The sequence below is a fragment of the Sinocyclocheilus anshuiensis genome, unplaced genomic scaffold, assembly GCF_001515605.1.
Source record: "Sinocyclocheilus anshuiensis isolate Anshui unplaced genomic scaffold, SAMN03320099.WGS_v1.1 scaffold840, whole genome shotgun sequence".
Lineage (NCBI taxonomy): Eukaryota > Metazoa > Chordata > Actinopteri > Cypriniformes > Cyprinidae > Sinocyclocheilus > Sinocyclocheilus anshuiensis.
In genome coordinates this window covers 192096-211754 of record NW_015552598.1, presented here as the reverse complement: position 1 = coordinate 211754, position 19659 = coordinate 192096, and the positions used below count along the sequence as shown (strand labels likewise).

Sequence of the window (19659 nt, the reverse complement as noted above, 5' to 3'; positions counted from 1 at the left end):
ATTATACTATCTACATATATATTCTAATTCAGTTTATATTAAAACATTTTAGCAGACGCTGTTGTAGTGACAGTTCATTTCAAGTTTATGAAATTAATAAATCAACAGCGTACCAAAATGATAGCAACGCTGTCATAGAGTTCTCCGCATGGGCTACGTGTGAAAACAGTGCAACCAGAGCCTGATTTGTAATGAAAAAACATACAAAATAAAAGACATTAAGACTATTATAATAATAGATATTCTTTATTCCATACAAAGGAAAACAAATCTTGAATTAATATCACGTACCATTGTCAGCTGGTAAAGTGGCCACATCGCTGGTCAAGATTGTTACGCAAAACCAGAAGTTTAACAAGGAAAGCTATATACAAAACAATACAGTACATGGATTATTTTGCTAGATCAATGTTGTCATTAGATGTGAAAACCACAAAAGAACACAAAATCAGCGGTTTATATAAATCCTGCAGATTTTCCACACATTAAAGTTGTCAGCTCCATTAATGCACTTTACAATGGCACCACAGAATATTTTAATGATATATTTTTGATCTTGATACATGGTATGCATTATAAATCAACATACTATGAAGTGCTTGTTATGTGGTGATAAAACCACATTTAGCTCTTTAGCCAAAACAGTCGGTGGATGAAATCAGATAAAAGAACACAATCTTTTTTAAAACAGAAACATGATTATCTCCCATACAAAAAACACTGATGTAAAATCCTACAATGGCTAGTGGATTTTTGAACTGAAGGGAAACTGGCTATTTCAAAACGGAGCAGTTGGACCAAAATAAAATGTGAAGTTATATACATCAAGTAAATTGAAAATATGATTATGTGACAAAGCTGAAAGTATCAAATCACACCGATAATATTCAAAGATCGTCCAAACCACTTGGCCAAACTACTCCTCTAACAACACAAAATATCTCCCAACCATTTTCCATATGGAACTTAATCCCACTTCAGTACCAAATTTGTTGATCACCTATTTAATCCAGCACACTGACCTTTAATGTGCACCTTATAATGCAACAGACTGAAAATGCTGCCAATGCAATAATGCCATCCGTGCATTAGTATAAACAGAAACATGAAATGTTCCAGGCATATCAGTGCTCTTTCCATGATAAACTATTAATCAGCGATTGTAATAAACGTTAAACTGTATAACATCGTACTAGAGGAGTACCATTTTGAGTCTCATGAAGGGAATGAATAAGGATGCCAACATTACGCACAAATGTTTATAACATATACTTGATTTTTTTTCCCCCTTCCAAATAAGCTGCTTGATGTAATGCCTTTTAGTACAATTTTGGTAGAAGCTAAACAAGTCAAAAAGGGGAAAAAGTACCACAAAAAGTGTGCGTTCAAACCTGAGAATTTCAGACCTGTCTATTATATGAGATTCGACAAAAAAGGCACGTTAGATACAACACGTCAGGCCTTTAACTAATAAACACACTCAACGCAAGACCGTCTTATTCACTGCAGGCACTTATATTATAGCACAGCACCACAGATAAACACTATCACAAAGTGCTCTCTCTCTCATTTCAAGCCCTGTTAATACTATCAAATGTCTCCCAATCCAAAACCTGCATTTCTGCTGCCACCAAGTGGCCATTTCCTGTTGCTTCCATTGCTGTCTTAGCAATCCAGTAACCGCTGCTGACCACACGCTTATGGCTGGTGTTATTGTTCGGCTTGGCTGAAGTCGTAGCAGAAGTTGAAGTTGCTGGGTGGTTTGGGGATTGGCGGTGCCATGTCTGGGATTGGGACGTTTTCCAGGTCCAGGAGGCGGAGCTTGATTTCCATAGAGAGGAGAATCTCTAGTTCGCTGCGCATGCTCTCGCTGCTCATCTCTTTACCCAGGAGCACATTGAGGCCGTCAGTCCATAGACAGAACTGGAAGACAACAGTCAGTTAAATTAGTACCGCTTGAACCGAGTTAACAGTACATTAACAGAAGGCTCCCAGAAGTTCAGGAGTGGAAAACTAGATTAATCTCACATCTGTTCTGGAAGAGGCGATGAAGTTCAAGCTATACTCTTCAACATCGTATGTGATGCTGAAAGCCAAGTCCAACACTTCCTGCGAAACCAACCACAAGCCAGAACACAGTTACAGTTCAGTTTTATCATCTGATGAAACAAGAAAACTTTTGAATTAATGTTTATTTTTTGCACAGCCAAAGGTTTAGTCAAGGCATTATGGTAATTTACCACCTGTTTTGAGATTGTTCAGTTTCAATTTGGATGAAGTCACAAAGCCAATTTGTTTTTAAATAAACCAAGAAATTATTCACAATAAGACCAAGCATTAAGAAAATAAATATGCTAAATTTCAAGAATGCAAAATATATTGGTATCATATTGATTACTGGCCAATATCCACATATTTTAATTATTTATCAGTCAATATTCAGATATTTCATTAATTTCATACTCATTTTCCTATTTTTCCATTTAGATTGCTATCATCTAATACTCAAAAAACCTCAAGATTAATATCCATTAAACTGTATGTTATAAGGTAATGCCTAAATTCAATTATAACTTTCAAATAACTAATTTTAGTTTTGCTATTGAGCAAAAGCTCTATAGCTTTTTTCTATAAAGCTTTTAAAAGGCTTTTTTTTTTTTTAAGTTATCCCTTCACTATTAACCATTTGTTTTATTTTCATTTAGATAATTAGCAGAATTAGTCATTTTGATTTAAATTTCTTAAATTATTTTAATAATTATTATATTTATATATATATATATATATATATATATATATATATATATACATACACACACACATTGATTTTAATGCATTTATTTTTATATAAAAATTATTTAAGAACACCACATAAATAATAATTTGTATATATTTTTATTTAAACATGATAACCCTAAATTATTAATTATCACCTAGAATTACAATATTGAATCTCGTCAATTTTGAATTTATTTGAATTTTAAGAATAAATAGAAACCACTAAAAGAAAAGAACATTAGCATCATACCTTAGTCTGTTTTCCCTTGTTCTCCTTCATGTGAGGACAGTCTTTCCCCGTTACCACATTCTTGATGTCTGCGACAGGAACTGAGGGGATATCAAAATGAAATGATTTATTTGACTAAAGTCAGCGGTCACCTACTCAAAAACGGAGCTCATTCTAAAGCAGCCAGACTCACTCTTTTCCTGAAGAGCCTCAATGGAGGGCGTTTCCGTCTCCCCTTCCACATCTCCATAGTGCAGGACTTTGTGATTAGGAGAGAGCCGACAATACCACAGCTTGTCTGGGGGGTGGGGAAATTACATAAAACAATGACAACTGCTCCAGATCCTGATCATATTTTTCTGGTGTCTGAGAGGATCTTGGCGTCTCACCTTGCCTCCGTCGGCTGCTGATCTTCCGGAAGAGCGTTCCGTGACACAGACGGTTCAGTCTCTGCTGTCGGATGAGCTCCAGAAGCTCTGGCTTCAGACGTTCCTTCAGCTCACTGAATACAAAGACAAGAAAATGCATGTGTGATGGAGAGATATGTGCCAGTCACATGCTCTGTAAAGTTAGTGATAGGTGCTTTCGAAACACTTCCTTGTGAAGACTCAAAACTTTCGCTTCGAATCATTTGTTTCAGACCACTGATCAAACCGCAAATAACTGTTTTGAAACTGTTAGATACTTCAATGGTTCACCATTCTGTACATGAATCAGTATCTACATGGTTTTTACCTCATCCTAGATGAGTTTTATTAATTTGTAGATATTTTTAACGACAGAAGAGTGATACCAAATACAGATTTGAGTTTAAATGTTTTAATAACTAACTAAAAATGCAAAGCATCCTTGAAGAAACAAACTAGCAACAATACTATTAATACTGATTTTGAGAGCTTTGAAACAGTGAATCATTTTGTGAAGCAATTGGCTCAATTGATTCAAAGATTCAAAAACTGCTTACAGCACAGGTGGAGCAAGCGTCTCTTCCTGGTGGAGTCTCTCCGTCTGTCTCAGTTTGAGGATCTCGCTGTAGTTCAGTGCGTTCACCTTATTCTTGAAGAGCTCTAGAGATGTGGGTTTGCTGGACAGAGTCCTGGTGATCTGCTCCCGGACGACCTGCATCACCTTTAGAGAACGAACAAACTGATGGGTTATATTTGCAATGTGTGTGACTGTCTGAAAAAGTCCCACAGCGCGTCTGTCTCCTCCAATAAACTCACACACACAGACCGCTTGACCTCGCTCACCCCTCAACAACACGTCTCTGGGGTTCAGGTCAAGAGAAATGAAGGTGAACTGAAAAGGGGAGATGGGGAAGCCTGAATAAACCAGCAGGGGAGGAGAAAGGGACACTGAAATTATGGGTCTTTCTTGTAGTGAGCGTCCAGCTGTGACAGACTGAACTGTAATGACACGCTCGCTCAGCTGGAAGAGAGTAAACGCTCACGACAGAGACGCTGCTCACTTCAGACTGCTGATATCTTTTACATGTTATGGACCTGAGACATATTATAGAAAACCACGTTATTAAGAAAAACATGTAAGTGTATTATTCAAGTCCTCACATTTTTTAAAACAGAAAAAAAAAAGAAATCGGACTGGTCCTGGACATGACTGACTGAATTGATGATATGATAACTCAAAAGTTTGTGGTCAGTGTTTCATTTTATTGCTGTGATGGCAAAGCTGAATTTTCCTTCAGAAAAGAATATGCTGATTTGGTGCTCAAGAAAAAATTCTTATTATTATCAATGTTATGTTAATGGTATTATCACTGGCTTCTTTTATTAATATAAAGTTTAAAAGAACAATTTATTTGAAATAGAAATGGTTACTGTCACTTTTGATCAATTTAATGCTCCCTTGCTGAATAAAAGTATTAATTTAAATAAAAAAGACTGACCTTGAACTTTTGAACGGTATCATATGTGACAGACAGATATATAACTAAGTTTAAGTAATCAGTGTTTTTTAGATTAATGAATCTTCCAAAAAAAAACAAAAAACTGGCCACTTGGCCAGTTAACATTTGATTGTTACCTCTTTGTGTCTCACACATTTTTGGTGAATTCTAAGTAAATATAATGTAATAAGTGTTTATTTAATTTTAGCATGATAAAATATGACATATAAAATATTATTCTTAAACCGTTTATTATGAAGTCTATTCATTAACAAATGTCAATTATACATTTTAATGCCATTTTTGTTGTTTGCTTTTCTGAATGCTGCACAATGCCTGAAAAGGCATTTTTTAAAGTTATCCTTTCACTATTAACCATTTAATTTCCATTTAATATGCATAACATGCTTGCAATGTAAAGAAACTGAGCTTGTTATCAAACTCAAGCAAAAGAGAGTCCAATCATATAAATGACACAATACTACTCAAACAATATACATATCAACATACTGACAGCCACATCACATCATCATCTTCCGTCATAACTTGCTTAATACAACTAAAATATTTATTCTATTCCTACAACACAAGAGACAAAACACTCATCCTACCTCAGCTGTAGTGAAAGCACTACAGTCCCCTCACAACCACAGCGACACTGAGTGTGTGTGTGTGTGTGTGTGTGTGTTAGAGAGAGTGTATGGTCCCTCCCTTCTAGATGCCCACCAATAAACTCACACACACTTCACAGGCCTCCGCAAACCAGCCGGCAATAGCAATATGCCAGCAGCTATTAACGGTCGTTAAAGAGAAACAGCACAGTCAGGGTGCAAAGAAAGAGGGAAAAAAGGTGGTTAAGTGAGTAAGTTATTAGAAAACACACACAGTTAGCGTAATTCCCCTTCTGAGGCGAAACAAGAGCTCAACTTTGACTACTTTTCTCAGGTTTGATGTCAAGACAACCCTTGAATTGTTAAACACACGCCACATGTTTCTTAACACGTTAATGTTTTCAAAAAACCTTCCAGAACAAAGACAAAAAGGGCATTTTATACACTGAAAATGCTATTTTGACACTTCAAAACGCTAAGCTATTTTTGGGATGTGGTTTACTGCTGATGTGTATTTCTGCGAGGGAGCGGGATTCCTTTTGTTCCTCTAATACCCCTTTATAAAGTCCCTGCCCACGAGGTTGGTGTGGTGGGGGCGACGATCAGCGAAAACAAAAGACAGGCCGGTCAGCTGGACGCTCGCTCCATCCCAAAGGTCACAAAGGTCACAGGGTTTACAGCCTGAAAGCGGTTATTAAACGGAGGTCTGTTTTGTTGCACCGATGAATAGTTTGGGCTGGAGTAAGAAAGCTTTCTTTGACATCAGAAAAGGAGACAGAACAATTTAGGGAATGTTGATAAACACAAAAGCACTTAAAGGAGGAGTCTGTCGCTTTGGTCAAGGAGCAGCATGCTTGTCATTGCACTAGCTTTACATTTCTCAGACACGTCCAGATGAACCGATCAATATCCATTTGTTCTATAAACTATAAATCACTGCTGCAGGCAGCTGGTCACTTCTCAGATACGTCTGTTGTGCGATTCAATTGCAAATGAATGCTTTCAAGAAGTGATTAAAACACTTTGATTTTAAAATAATAGCCAATTATATTGGTCGCATCTGATACCTTCAAGGCCCAGAAAGGTAGTAAGGACATAGTTAAAATAGTCCATGTTGAATAAAGTCATTATTTTTGTTTTCTTTGCGCACAAAAAGTATTCTCGTAGCTTCATAGCATTACGGTTGTACCACTGATGTCACATGGACTATTTTAACGATGTCCTTGCTACCTTTCTGGGCCTTTCTTGGGCAGAAATTTCAGCAGTAATTTTGTTTAGTAAGTTTCTTATGTGCTTTTATCGTTCTTTGTTTTTTAATATTCCTATTTAGCTTTCCTATTTGTCAAATTTTAGCTTTAGTACTTCTAGTAATTCAACTTATGAAAATTAGAAATGTTGTCCTGGTAACTAAGTAAATAAAATATATATTTTTTTAAGTTTAAATTTTGTGTCTAATATTTATATTTTATTTTATTCCAGTATTATTTTAATTAACAAAAAATAATAATAATAATTTTAGTTAGCAGTAACACTGGTCAGCGAGAGGCTGTATAATGCAAATGTAAAACAAATTGTGTTTTTGGTGCAAAAATATCATAAGTTATAAGTGGATTTCAGAAAGGAAATAAGCTATGAATAGTGTAAAATACAGTTTAGTTTCAGTAAGAGCTGACCAACACAATGAAAGGACAGAGGATGTGAAAAAGTCCCTATCAGCAGAGAGATGGTGGAGGTGATGATCTACCTTATCAAAGTCCTCCTGCGTGGCTCTCATCTCCTTCCATGTCTTGTTGAGGAGCTGAATGCAGATGCAGAAAAACTCCTCCAGCAGCCGGTCCTGAGCAAAGAAGATGGGATGATAGTCTGAACCGGTCTCAGAGGCTGCGGTAAAGACACGAGTGAAATGAGTTACACAACAAGAGAAAATAGAAATATTTGTATGCATACATAAATATAATACAAACATTTCCAGTTTGCAAAATTTCAAGTGATGAAGTCATGTCAAAACAATGTTTTCCCCCATCAGGACATAACCTAAGCTATAAAATCATCTCTGATCATCGCCACCATCTCAAGCACTGTGTCAATTCACTCACGGGGTTCTCCGATGCGCAAAATCTCGCACAAGATGAGGGTGAGCTGAATGCTGCTGCGGGCAAACGGACACTCGTGCTTGTCCTCTCTGCTGCTGTTCTCCAGCACAAACTGAGACAGCGAGACAAAAGACTTATGGGCCGATACGTACTAATATAGTGACATTCAATGGCTCCAAAAAGTATTTTTCTGCATTAGATAACATAATATCCAAGTGGGCTCACTCACCCTGCTGTAAGCATCAGGGTAACGGGAGGCAAAATACGCCATAGTGTCTAACGCCAGGAGACCCGGAGGACACCGGCTCAGGTCCTGACCAGGATTACTGTTATTCTGACAAACACACTCGAATTTAAGCTTTGAGGTTTGTTGTGGTGCAATATTCACACTTTCACTCTGAAACATTTTTGTCATACTCACAGAGAAGCCGAGTTTCTTAAACTCTTTAGCGCAGAGGGAACGTCTCCGTTCGTTACTCAGACCGCTCTCGCTTTCCGTCTCAAATGCGGCCTGCCTGAGCTCGTGAAGCATGTCCCTTTGCTCCTGAAGGATACCAGAGAAATGCATGTGTGAGAAATAAAGGTGAGCTGAGCAACTCAAAAATCAAATGAAGATGCAGAACGAAAGTAAACCTGGTTGTAGGAGTCCAGAGGCGTCCTCATACGGGCCTCCAGGTGGTTCAGACGGACCGTCTGCAGCACATACAGGTAGTGGGCCATCTCATCTCCAACTGAACTAGAGCTGTGGATGATGTTCTGCAAGCAGCATCAATTAAGACACATGATATTTCCTGTTTATTCTGATTGTGATCCAATGGGAAATGTTCAGTGTACCAGGATTTTTTTAAAACAGGAAGTACTGTATGAATGAGAGAGAGGTAAAAAACTTTATCACACCTTGTGAATGTATTGGCGTAGAGTCCTCTTCTCAAGAAATTCAAAGAGCTCCTGAAATGATTTCAAATTTAAAATCAGAAACACTTAAAAAAAAAAAAAATCAGAAATAGTGCTGTCAAACAATTAATCGCATCCAAAATAAACTTTTTGTTTACATAATATATGTGTGTGTACTGTGTTTATTTATTATGTATATATAAATACACACATATGCATGTATATATTTAAGAAAAATATGTTACGTTTATATATTAAATATATTTATATATGATATAAATTATATGAATATAAATATATACAGTATCTCACAGAAGTGAGACCCCTCACATTTTTGTAATTTTTTTATTACATCTTTTCATGTGACAACACTGAAGAAATTACACTTTGCTACAATGTAAAGTAGTGAGTGTACAGCTTGTATAACAGTGTAAATTTGCTGTTCCCTCAAAATAACTCAACACACAGCCATTAATGTCTAAACCGCTGGCCACAAAAGTGAGTACACCCCTAAGTGAAAATGTCCAAATTGGGCCCAATTAGCCATTTTCTCTCCCCGGTGTCATGTGACTCATTAGTGTTACGAGGTCTCAAGTGTGAATGGGGAGCAGGTGTGTTATATTTGGTGTTATCGCTCTCACTCTCTCATATAATGGCTGTGTGTTGAGTTATTTTGAGGGGACAGCAAATTTACACTGTTATACAAGCTGTACACTCACTACTTTACATTGTAGCAAAGTGTCATTTCTTCAGTGTTGTCACATGAAAAGATACAATAAAATATTTACAAAAATGTGAGGGGTGTACTCACTTCTGTGAGATACTGTATATATATATATAATTTATTTTTTTATAATATATTTATTTATTTGTTTGTTTGCATTTTCTGAGTCCAAAATCAATTACCTGCACAAGAACATTTTCCAGCTAGAAATGTTGTATCATAAGCCACAAAAATATACACTACCATTCTAAAATTTGTGGTTGGTAAGATGTTTTTAATGTTTTTGAAAGATGTCTCTTATGCAGCATTTATTTGATCAAAAATACAGTAAAAACGGCAATATTGTGATATATTATTGCAATTTAAAACAACCGTTGTCTATTTTAATATCTTTTGAAATGTAATTTATTTCTGTGATGGCAAATTTGAATCACACTTTCTTCTAATAGAAATGTTGTACTAGCAAAACAGTTCTCAAACACCAATGATTAGCCTTTAACTAATAAAGGGAGTTTAGAGTCGCAACAGACAGTGGCAGCAAAACCAAGAAATCATCAGAGTGAAAACAAAAACCTCTCAACCTCTCACCTGTCTGTCTGCCTCGCCACCAGCCTGCAGCATCGCCATCAGCAGAGCCATGGCCTTAGTCTGCAGCTGCTGGTTTGTTCTACGGTACATTAGACAAAAGCAGAGAAAATTAAACATTTATGTTGATGTAGAATGCGGATTTAAAAATCCAACACATGCTAATCTTAAACGTGATAAATATCCACATGATGAGCTAAACCAGAAGGTATTTTCCAGAAAGAGGAAGAAACATTCACTTGCATGACAAGGGAGGTAACGTTTATTTGTGTGTTAAGCAGAAAAGAAGACAATGACGCCCTCTAGAAATAATTCTCTCTTGAAATGCACTTTGAATGTAATGCAACTGCTAAGCAATTTGACTGTAATGATAATACTATATAACAACAATAGTTGTTGATGTTATTCATTTGCGAAATTAACTATAAAAATGTACCATTGTTGTTGTTTTCATTATTATTCAATTTACGGTTGATATATGCTGTATATCAGTACTGAAAGCAATGAGAACCGTTATTAAACATCTACTATTGAAACTGTATGCTAGTCACTGTTTTCAAACCCTAATGTAGGATCATCATTGTCATCTACTGTCATTACTGTGGTGTATGTCACACCCTCAACTATTGTAGTTCCTCTTCCATACCCATAAAGTAAACACTGGTAATATTGCAAACAGTTAAAGCAAGCGCTCTTCTGTACTTACACCTGCAGATGGGAAATGAGTCTCTCCAGGGTGATTTCTTGTTTGACCTCATTAAACAGACTACTGCTGCTGAGCACCATGCTCTCCAGGATAGCCAGCGACACCTGCTGGATAGACGTGTCTAGAACCTTTGCATTCACAAAACCAGCGATCTGAAAAATGAACACAAGTCAACAGATAAAAATGGTCGTCTTTGTAATAGGCAACTAGGTAACCATTTAAGACGCAGAAAATGCTTCAAAATGCGCTTTGCATTTCGTACTGTATTATGGAGTTGAAGTGTATGTGAAGCTTTAGTACCTTTTTGATAAAGACGCTGGACAGATTCTCCCAGGACACAATGCCATGATCCATGAGCTCCATGAAAGCAGTAAGAGTGTGTGTCATTATCAGAGGAGCCCTGCACAAAAAAACCCAAAACACTTTCACCGGTTTAATCTTAAATTTATGCGGTAATAAAACACTCCAAACCATAGAAATGTGGCAAAGACAGGTGGGAAACTGACTCGTGAGCGTCCTCTACTATCTTGACGAGCAGGGAGTGTCCATCACGGCTGATAAACTCTTGAGCGAATGTGATGTCGGTGGAGACATCGGCCAGCAGCTTCAGAGAGTCACAGCGCACGCCGGAGTCTGAACTCTGAATGCCTTTATACAGATCTTCAGCACAACGGCCCTGACAAGCACAGTCTTATAAATCACCGAGCAAGAAAACATGGCCATTACACGCTACTGTGGTTGTGTACATTTGAATCTAACACAAAGACTGAGTGAACAGATGTGTTTAGATACACTATGTAAGTTAAGAACTGTCGCTGTCAAACTCTGGCTGCGGTCATTTTGCAGAGCCAATTTTGGGCACATGAGGTTGTGTGACACTCACTGGTGCTTTGGTTAAACGCAGGATGCTGCCGTTTTTGATGTCTAGGCGGTTCTACAACAAAAGTCAAAAAGCAGCCAACAGTCAGTGTACAGGAAGTGATACTGTTATTATTAGACATCATTATCATTGGCACAAATGTGTGCAATAAAGAGACAGACAAACACAGCACAAAACCAAAAAACCCAGAAAGACATAGAAAGATAGATACAGATAAAGGCAGACAGAAAGAAAGAAAGCTATAAAGAAAGAAAAGAAATGAAAAGAAAAGAGAAAGAATGAAAAGAGAAAAGAAAAGAGAAAGAATTAAAAGAAAAAAGAAAAGAAAAACAGCTAAAAAGAAAAAAGAAAGACAGCTATAAAGAAGAAAAGAAAAAGAAAAAGAGAGAAAGAAAAAGAAAGAAATAAAGAAAAAGAGAGAAAGAAAAAAGAAAGAGAAAGAAAAAAAGAAAGAAAGACAGCTATAAAGAAAGAAAGAGCTAAAAAGAAAGAAAGCTATAAAGAAAGAAAAACAGCTATAAAGAAAGAAAGAGAGAAAGAAAGAAAGACAGCTAAAAAGAAAGAGAAAGAAAGCTAAAAAGAAAGAAAGAAAACTATAAAGAAAGACAGCTATAAAGAAAGAAAAAGTTATAAAGACAGCTAAAAAGAAAGAGAGAAAGACAGACAGCTAGAAAGAAAGAAAGAGTGAAAGAAAGAAAGACAGAGAGAAAGAAAGACAGCTAAAAAGAAAGAAAGAAAAAAGAAAACTATAAAGAAAGACAGCTAAAAAGAAAGACAGACAGACAGCTAGAAAGAAAGAAAAAGAGAGAAAGAAAGAAAGAAAGTCTTTAGTAGTGTTGATTAAATATGGCAGAGGATTCACGTTGTGTAGTTTTGTCTATAGTGTTGCATCATTATTCCAGTTTATTTTCAAACTCTCAGAGTGAGCTTCTGGAAACCTGCTCCAGATGCTGCTTAATGACATTTGAAGGGCTCTACTTAGGGTGTCCAAAAGCCCATTTGGGATGCAGCCCAAGGCTTGGTGGTTTATGTGCACAACTGTAATTCAAGCCTTTGCCTCTACTTGTCTGGGAACGCACAATCTCCACACTCTCACTTCATTCACACGCACATCTGATGATACACATACATCATATTACACTTTCAGCAGCTCTCAGTCACATCCCCACCATACACAGACAAACACAACATCAAGTCCACGTCTGACCCCACCCAAGATCAACAACAAATATTATACACTGTCAGATAAGCACACATTACTGGATTCAAGTCACCACACAGACACTAACAAGCTCATACACAAAGTTATACACTCAAGATGGTGGAAATGACCTACAGATTCAGTGATGTACGTCTGGATCCCATCTGCATATTGCAGAGCATAGTTGTCAGGACCCGGAAGATTCCACCTTCAAAAATAATACAACACCCTTTACAAAAACAGCTATTTTACATCATAGAAAAATATACATGGATGTTTCAGCAATAGAAAAACACACAAACACCTCAAAAAACACACTTACTTGTCGCAAACCTCTTTTATGACAGCAGTGAGGGGCTTTTTCTGAAATAAGATAAAATTATGAAATGTGTTAAGTGTACACAAGCTAACAAAATAAAATGTGAGCAAGGGTCAATGAGGTGATGCTAATTTTTTGTCTGGATCTATTCACAAAATACATTAAAAATGCAATTCATACATGCAATGACTTGAATACACCTGCTTTATGATGAGTATGTTTTTAATTTCTGAATTAAATGTCATTGATTTTTTTTCTAGGTTTTTTATTTTGATTTTTTTTATAAGGAAAACGGTTTTGTAACCTAAAATGAAAATATTATAAATTGTTTTAGGTAAATTGAAATAAAGCTAAAATAAAACAAATATTAGATAAAGAACAAACTTAAACAAAAATGTGAAATATCGACTTAGCAGCTAAATGAAATAAACAAAGTACTAAACGACTTATACTAAAACAAAATGAAATTTTAGCTAAATAGAAAAATATTTAAAAAATAATAACGAATGATGAGCACATAACTAAATTACTAAATATTTAACTAAAATTGAAATGAAAACCGAAATGATAAAAATAAAAGCTAATTCAAAATATTAATAAATACTAGTTTTTTATTTTGATTTTTTTTATAAGGAAAACGGTTTTGTAACCTAAAATGAAAATATTATAAATTGTTTTAGGTAAATTGAAATAAAGCTAAAATAAAACAAATATTAGATAAAGAACAAACTTAAACAAAAATGTGAAATATCGACTTAGCAGCTAAATGAAATAAACAAAGTACTAAACGACTTATACTAAAACAAAATGAAATTTTAGCTAAATAGAAAAATATTTAAAAAATAATAACGAATGATGAGCACATAACTAAATTACTAAATATTTAACTAAAATTGAAATGAAAACCGAAATGATAAAAATAAAATCTAATTCAAAATATTAATAAATACTATAACAGTATATACAAAAAAAAAAAAAAGGCATATAAAGAAGATTAAATTCTTGAAAACAAAATCCTATTAAGTTGTTTTAGCATATTAGTTTATTATTATTTCCCATAGGGAAAACTCATATTTTAACAAAACCATTTCACTGTTTATTACATTTATTATACAAATTACATACAACAGGAAAAGACATTGGGCCGATGATGTGTGGGTCAATAAGTTTCTTACAACTCTTAATTCAAGGTGTAAAATGTCATGTGTGGCGTGGCTCCACAAAACCTACTGATATTTATGTATTATTAATATATTTCATATTAACCCAATTATTCATTCAAATTAAACGTTACAAAATAATGATTAAGATGTGTACGCTCACTCATTCATCTTAAAGCATTTAAACCAAAACAAAACAAGTGACAAAACAGGAAGGGAAAAGTTCTCCCAAGTCAACATCTGAAATATCTCATAATTTGCGGCAGCTCCTGCGGCTCACCAATCAGAAATTTTGGTGTTCCGCGGTAGACCAATCAGTGGCCTATAATTTGTGGGGCAGAGGCCGGCAGCGAGTGGAAGCGTTTAGGATGGTGAGGAAGTACAGAAGGGAAGGTCATCGGGGGTTTGAGGTTCTTTCTAACTAATCCTTAAGTACCAGACAGGTTCATTCATATTTCAGCCCAGTTATCTCATGGTTTTGAAAACCCAAAGGAGAGCTTCTCTAACAATGGCAGGTCTTTAAGACAATAACACATTGAAGATAGCGAATACGCTCAGCATTTGTCCACCCTATTGTTTCAAGTGAGTAGACGCCCATATGAGCGCATTCAAAACAACTGAGAATGAAATAATTGGTGATGATTTGTAAGAAGTCTTTGATCATACAGACAAAATTGTAATTACAAAAACTTTTAATTAACAGTCTTAAAATTTGTGTGACTGAGCTGACAAAATTTTGACAGACCATTTAAAAAAAACATGCAAATAAAAATTACACAGCTATATTTATGCAAGAAACATGAGAAAAATAGAAAGAGTGACTAAATAAACTATAATAAACAAGAAATAAAAATTAAATAGTCAGTGATAGCCTTGTGGGCAACGCACCGACATACAGCGCCATTGCGCTACGCGTGTCCCGAGTTCGAATCCCAATTTGAGGACCTTTCTCGATCCCGCCCCCCTCTCTCTCCCACTTTGCTTCCTGTCAGTTCTAATCTGTCCTATCATAATAAAGGTGAAAACGCCAAAAATATATATAAAAAAAGAATAATATATATTTTTTTAATTATAAAAGGTTTTTAAAATTTGTCTGAAAAACTAAAATGTAAAACTAAATCTGCTCTCACTTCATTAAAAATCGAGTCCTGGAGTTAAAGACATTTCAGTCCAAATAAAAACTATAAAAATACATTATATCACATATATTATTATCTATTACATTTATTTTATTTCAGAAATTACTTTATTTATAGCCTAAATATAAGCTTCCTTCAGAACATAGTAATGCTTTTTAAAAGATACATGTTTATATTTCTTTAGAATATCTATGTTTAGTATATAATTTCATTTAGTATTCATTACTGAGAACAGGTTGTTAAGGGAGTAACAAGTGAGAATATTGTTATAATTCTGATACAACACAGAAAATCAAATGAAATGATCACTAGATTGTTCTTGTAAATAAATATATCATCTCTGGTTTTAATTTCGCAGTAAATGTGATTACAAAACGTAAACGTACTATTTATGCTTTCTACATATTTTGCACTTGTAAGCAAGAATGCATAATCACGCTTTCTCAAAACTCAAACCTACAGTATTCAGACATAACTTCCTCATTTGCATAAATCCCTTCGTCTTTATGAAATGTATCTGTGAACTTCAGTATGATACTGAATAAACAGTGTTTTTATTCTTCAAATGCTGATTACCAACAAGTTTCGCTCTGTTGCATACACACTGGTCAACATCCTCTTTATGACAGGAAGTACACAACGGCTCACCTGGTCTAGCTGAATGAGCTGCGGGTATGCGCCCGGCATCTGAATGGCAATCTTTACTATATCCTTTTGTTGTGGCATGTTGAGAAATGAATGTCTACAACCTTAAAAGAGAGTGTGGGGAAAAATCAGGAAATAAATACTAAAATCAGCCTACAAGTATTCAAAGAATGTGTGCTCGGTTTAATGTTACATACCTTTCATTTCAAAGTGTATGAAATGTGCCAGCCAAACACAAATATTGACATATTTCAAAACATACAAAAATGGCACTGAGGTGAAGAGTGTGGACAAGAGCTAGGATGTTACGTGTGTCATTAATTCTATTTCCAGATTGACTGTGCGTTCTGTGTTTACCGTCTTCCTCTTTTAAAAGAGAACTTGTGTCTCTCTCAGGTTGCGCTATATGTTACAATACGTCAGCATGCTGGGATTAATGGTGTAGCAAGTGCTCTCGTTTTTCACTTGCCTCCTACACTTGTGACTATCAGCCTTAAAGGGATAGTTCACTCAAAAATCTGTCATCATTTACACAAAGCGTTGCTGGTCTCCTTTGACTCCCATAGTATTTTTTCCATTCTATGGAAGTCAATGGGGGCCATCAACTGTTCAGTTAACCACATTCTTCAAAGTATCTTCTTTTGTGCTCAGCAGAAGAAACAAATTCATTCAGGTTTGGAATAACTTGAGGGTGAGTAAATGATGACAGAATTTTCATTTTTGGGTGAAGTATCCCTTTAAGACTAGTCTAAGTCTAGACCAACCACAGTTTATTTTACACCCCGTCCTACAGTGAAAAGTTAAAAAGAATGTTAAAGTGATAAAAATGACAATTCTGTCATTATTTACTCTCATGTCATTCCAAACCTGTATGAATTTCTATCTTCTGCTGATCACAAAAAAAGTAGTTTTATTTTAAGTATAAAACACCATACAGGAAATGCAGTGATGTTCATGAATATCAAACTTGCCGCTAAGTGTTAAACAAAACTCTCATTATCGTTCAAGCATTTGATGTCAATAATAACCTTACAAATTCTTCGTCCTCAAAAGTTCATAGTAGACAAAAACGAAAATTCAGTAATCATGTCATTCCAAACCTGCATGACTTCCTTTTTTCTGTGGAACACACAAGCAGATACTTATGTATTTTCTTGTATTTATATACAAGACTATGTATTGAATATGTATTTTCTTTATATTTAACTATTTATAGTACAAGACAAGAGGGTCCAAAACAACAGTGGCCCCTGTGATTTTCATTGTATGGACAAACAACATTGAGATATTTCCCAAAAAATCTTTTGTGCTTGAAAAAAAAAAAAAATTACAGGTTTGGAACAACACGAGGGAGAGTAAATGATAACAGAATGTTCATTTTATGGAGAAATACTCCTTTAAAGCCAGCCAATCAGAAAGAAACGTGTGATTTCAGTCATCTTTTCTTATTTTTGCATGCTATACGCTTCAGACAGTCAGTGAACAGATTGTGGCGGCCCATGAGTGTGCCATCTGAAGCTGAAACTACTACTATACGCACAAGCACACGGCTGCTTTATTAAGGAGCCTCTGCCGAATTGTTAAACAGACTCAAGTACTTCCATATGTGTCCTCAGAAGACTTCCCAATGGAAGAGGGAAAGCTGTTTTTGAGTGAACTTGGACAATAAAATACACTAATGGGCCCAAAACAAGATTTCAGCTAAAACTTCTATCACATCTCTGGGCTTTATAGAGATTATTCACAGAAAGTTAACTAATCTAAACCACATGATTGAAAACCTCCTCATATTAATTAGCTTTTTCAAGCTGATTAAATTACTTGTAAGACACGGCCTTCCGTCTAAGGCTTTTGGTAAGAGTTGCTGACACAGACTGAATGTTTGTGTTTCCCAGAATCCATTCCCAGCATGCCTCAGCACGCTCAGAGAGAAGTTGTGACAGCACTACCCTTCTGCCACTCTATTTTTTTGGGTTGAGAAATGGCTACAACAAGAACGAAACCGTCAAAACGACATACACCGACTACTTCAGGGTCCACTGACAGCATTCCCGACTGATTCTTGCCCTTTGAACCCTGTGCATGTCTGATAGAGTCTGATCTCCAGTGGGAGGGAATGGAAGAAATCAGGCTGCCTGGAATTTCATCCGTGCCACCCTCTGCTCTGACAGACAGACCAACAACCTCCAAAGCAGACATCACACACTTTTCCTGCAAAGTTTCATTGGATTTCTCAATCAAATCCTCCTTTGGCAAATCCAAAACGGCTACAAAGACTATTAGTCACATGTTTGAATATTTCATGAGCGTGGCTATGCACTAATAATTGACGTAAAGTACAAAAGATTTATAGGGAAACCGTTTATTCAATTAAAAGCTATTTGCATATAAACCCGACAGAGCATTTAGATTTAAACGATATGGAACGCTGTGTTTTAGAGGCTTCAATACCAACAGAAACAAACTTGCGTTTGAAGCTTCGTTGTTCTGTTCATAACAATAGTTCAATGAGCTTCCAATGCAAAACGAATAGGTGTATGTAAATATTCACACGTTTAAACCTGTTTTGACTTGTTTAGCGTTCGAGAGAAGTAGCAGCCTAAAAGTGTTTCGAACAAAAGTTATTTTCTTTCGTCTTACCTGTTGGAGAGCAGGGAAAAAAATCACTCTCTGCGAGGTCGAGGAGCAGCAGAGCGGATAAACATTTGCGACAGTGATTTGATTCGTTTCGCACGATCGGCTGTTACATTTCGTTCCAAGTTTTCGGAGAGTTCTAATTGATCACATTCACAGTTCCGGGTTGAATAATGTCCCTCCCGCCCCCTGGAGGAGGGAGCGGAGACCCGACTCTCCAAGTTTATGGGATTTGTTTTTGTTTTTTTTTTTTTTTTTTGAGGGACCAAGAGGGGAGACCCGAAACTTTACAGTAAACATAACGCTACAAAACTAAACGCTACATTTACAATCAACGCAGGTGTTTACAGTGCAAGTTAGACGTGATATTTCCCTATAGACTATATTGTCCATAAACACATATATGGGAAATATCTGAATCTGCTAATTTACATATTTTATTACCACTTCATTATTCATAAACAGCCTAGATCTGCAGAGTTTCTACTTTAAATTGAGTATTTAAAAATACTAATAAGAAGAATACAATAATAAGAAATATAATTTAATAATAAAAAAAAATTGGTGTTATATTGAGTCCTGTATAACAATTACATCTTAATGTAAGTATTTTTTTTCTGTTGAATTTTTATTTACTTATTTCATATTTTTTTCTTGTCTGTAAGCTATGCATCTTTTTTTGCATCAGTGTGTTTTCATGGATTAATATCCTACACAACAACAGCATTTAATAAATAATGTTAAATGGTTTGTTGACCATTTCTGGAAAACAATTAAAAATCAGTTTAATTAATAAAATTATATAATACAGTTTGACAGTTTTTTCATCACCAGTACATTCTATTATTAATATAGTATCTTCAATAGTAAATTAAAATAGTACCTTAAAATGTAAAACAAAACACTTAAGTTTTTGTGATATTTAAGTAGAACAGTAGATTTGTTGATGTATATAAAGAATTATCCTGACACAAACAACGCTGCTATAATTAATGCAATTTATGTTGGTGTGACTGATTACAAAAAGATAAAATAACTCTTTGACTTCCTTATATAATAGCTAAACAATGTTATTTATTTACATTTAAGTTACCAACTAAAAACCCAAGGTTAGTGCCTTAAAGCAGAATAGTAATATTTTGGATTCATCCTTGA

At 35.4% G+C, this 19659-nt stretch overlaps 1 protein-coding gene across 1 annotated transcript; it reads right to left on the bottom strand.

The window, feature by feature from the left end:
• Positions 1 to 230: 230 nt before the first annotated feature.
• LOC107665726 (engulfment and cell motility protein 3-like) lies at positions 231 to 18698 on the bottom strand. The gene is made up of 21 exons (XM_016456734.1): positions 18511 to 18698; positions 15874 to 15974; positions 12930 to 12970; positions 12743 to 12815; positions 11410 to 11460; positions 11033 to 11202; positions 10827 to 10926; positions 10527 to 10678; positions 9824 to 9902; positions 8515 to 8565; positions 8251 to 8373; positions 8039 to 8161; positions 7847 to 7951; positions 7621 to 7729; positions 7269 to 7405; positions 3972 to 4135; positions 3397 to 3509; positions 3201 to 3305; positions 3029 to 3108; positions 2029 to 2109; positions 231 to 1923 (listed from the first exon to the last, which is right to left on the bottom strand). Exons 2-21 carry the CDS (start codon positions 15949 to 15951, stop codon positions 1711 to 1713), a joined length of 2148 nt encoding a protein of 715 aa, XP_016312220.1. The 5' UTR covers positions 15952 to 15974; positions 18511 to 18698; the 3' UTR covers positions 231 to 1710.
• Positions 18699 to 19659: the final 961 nt, after the last annotated feature.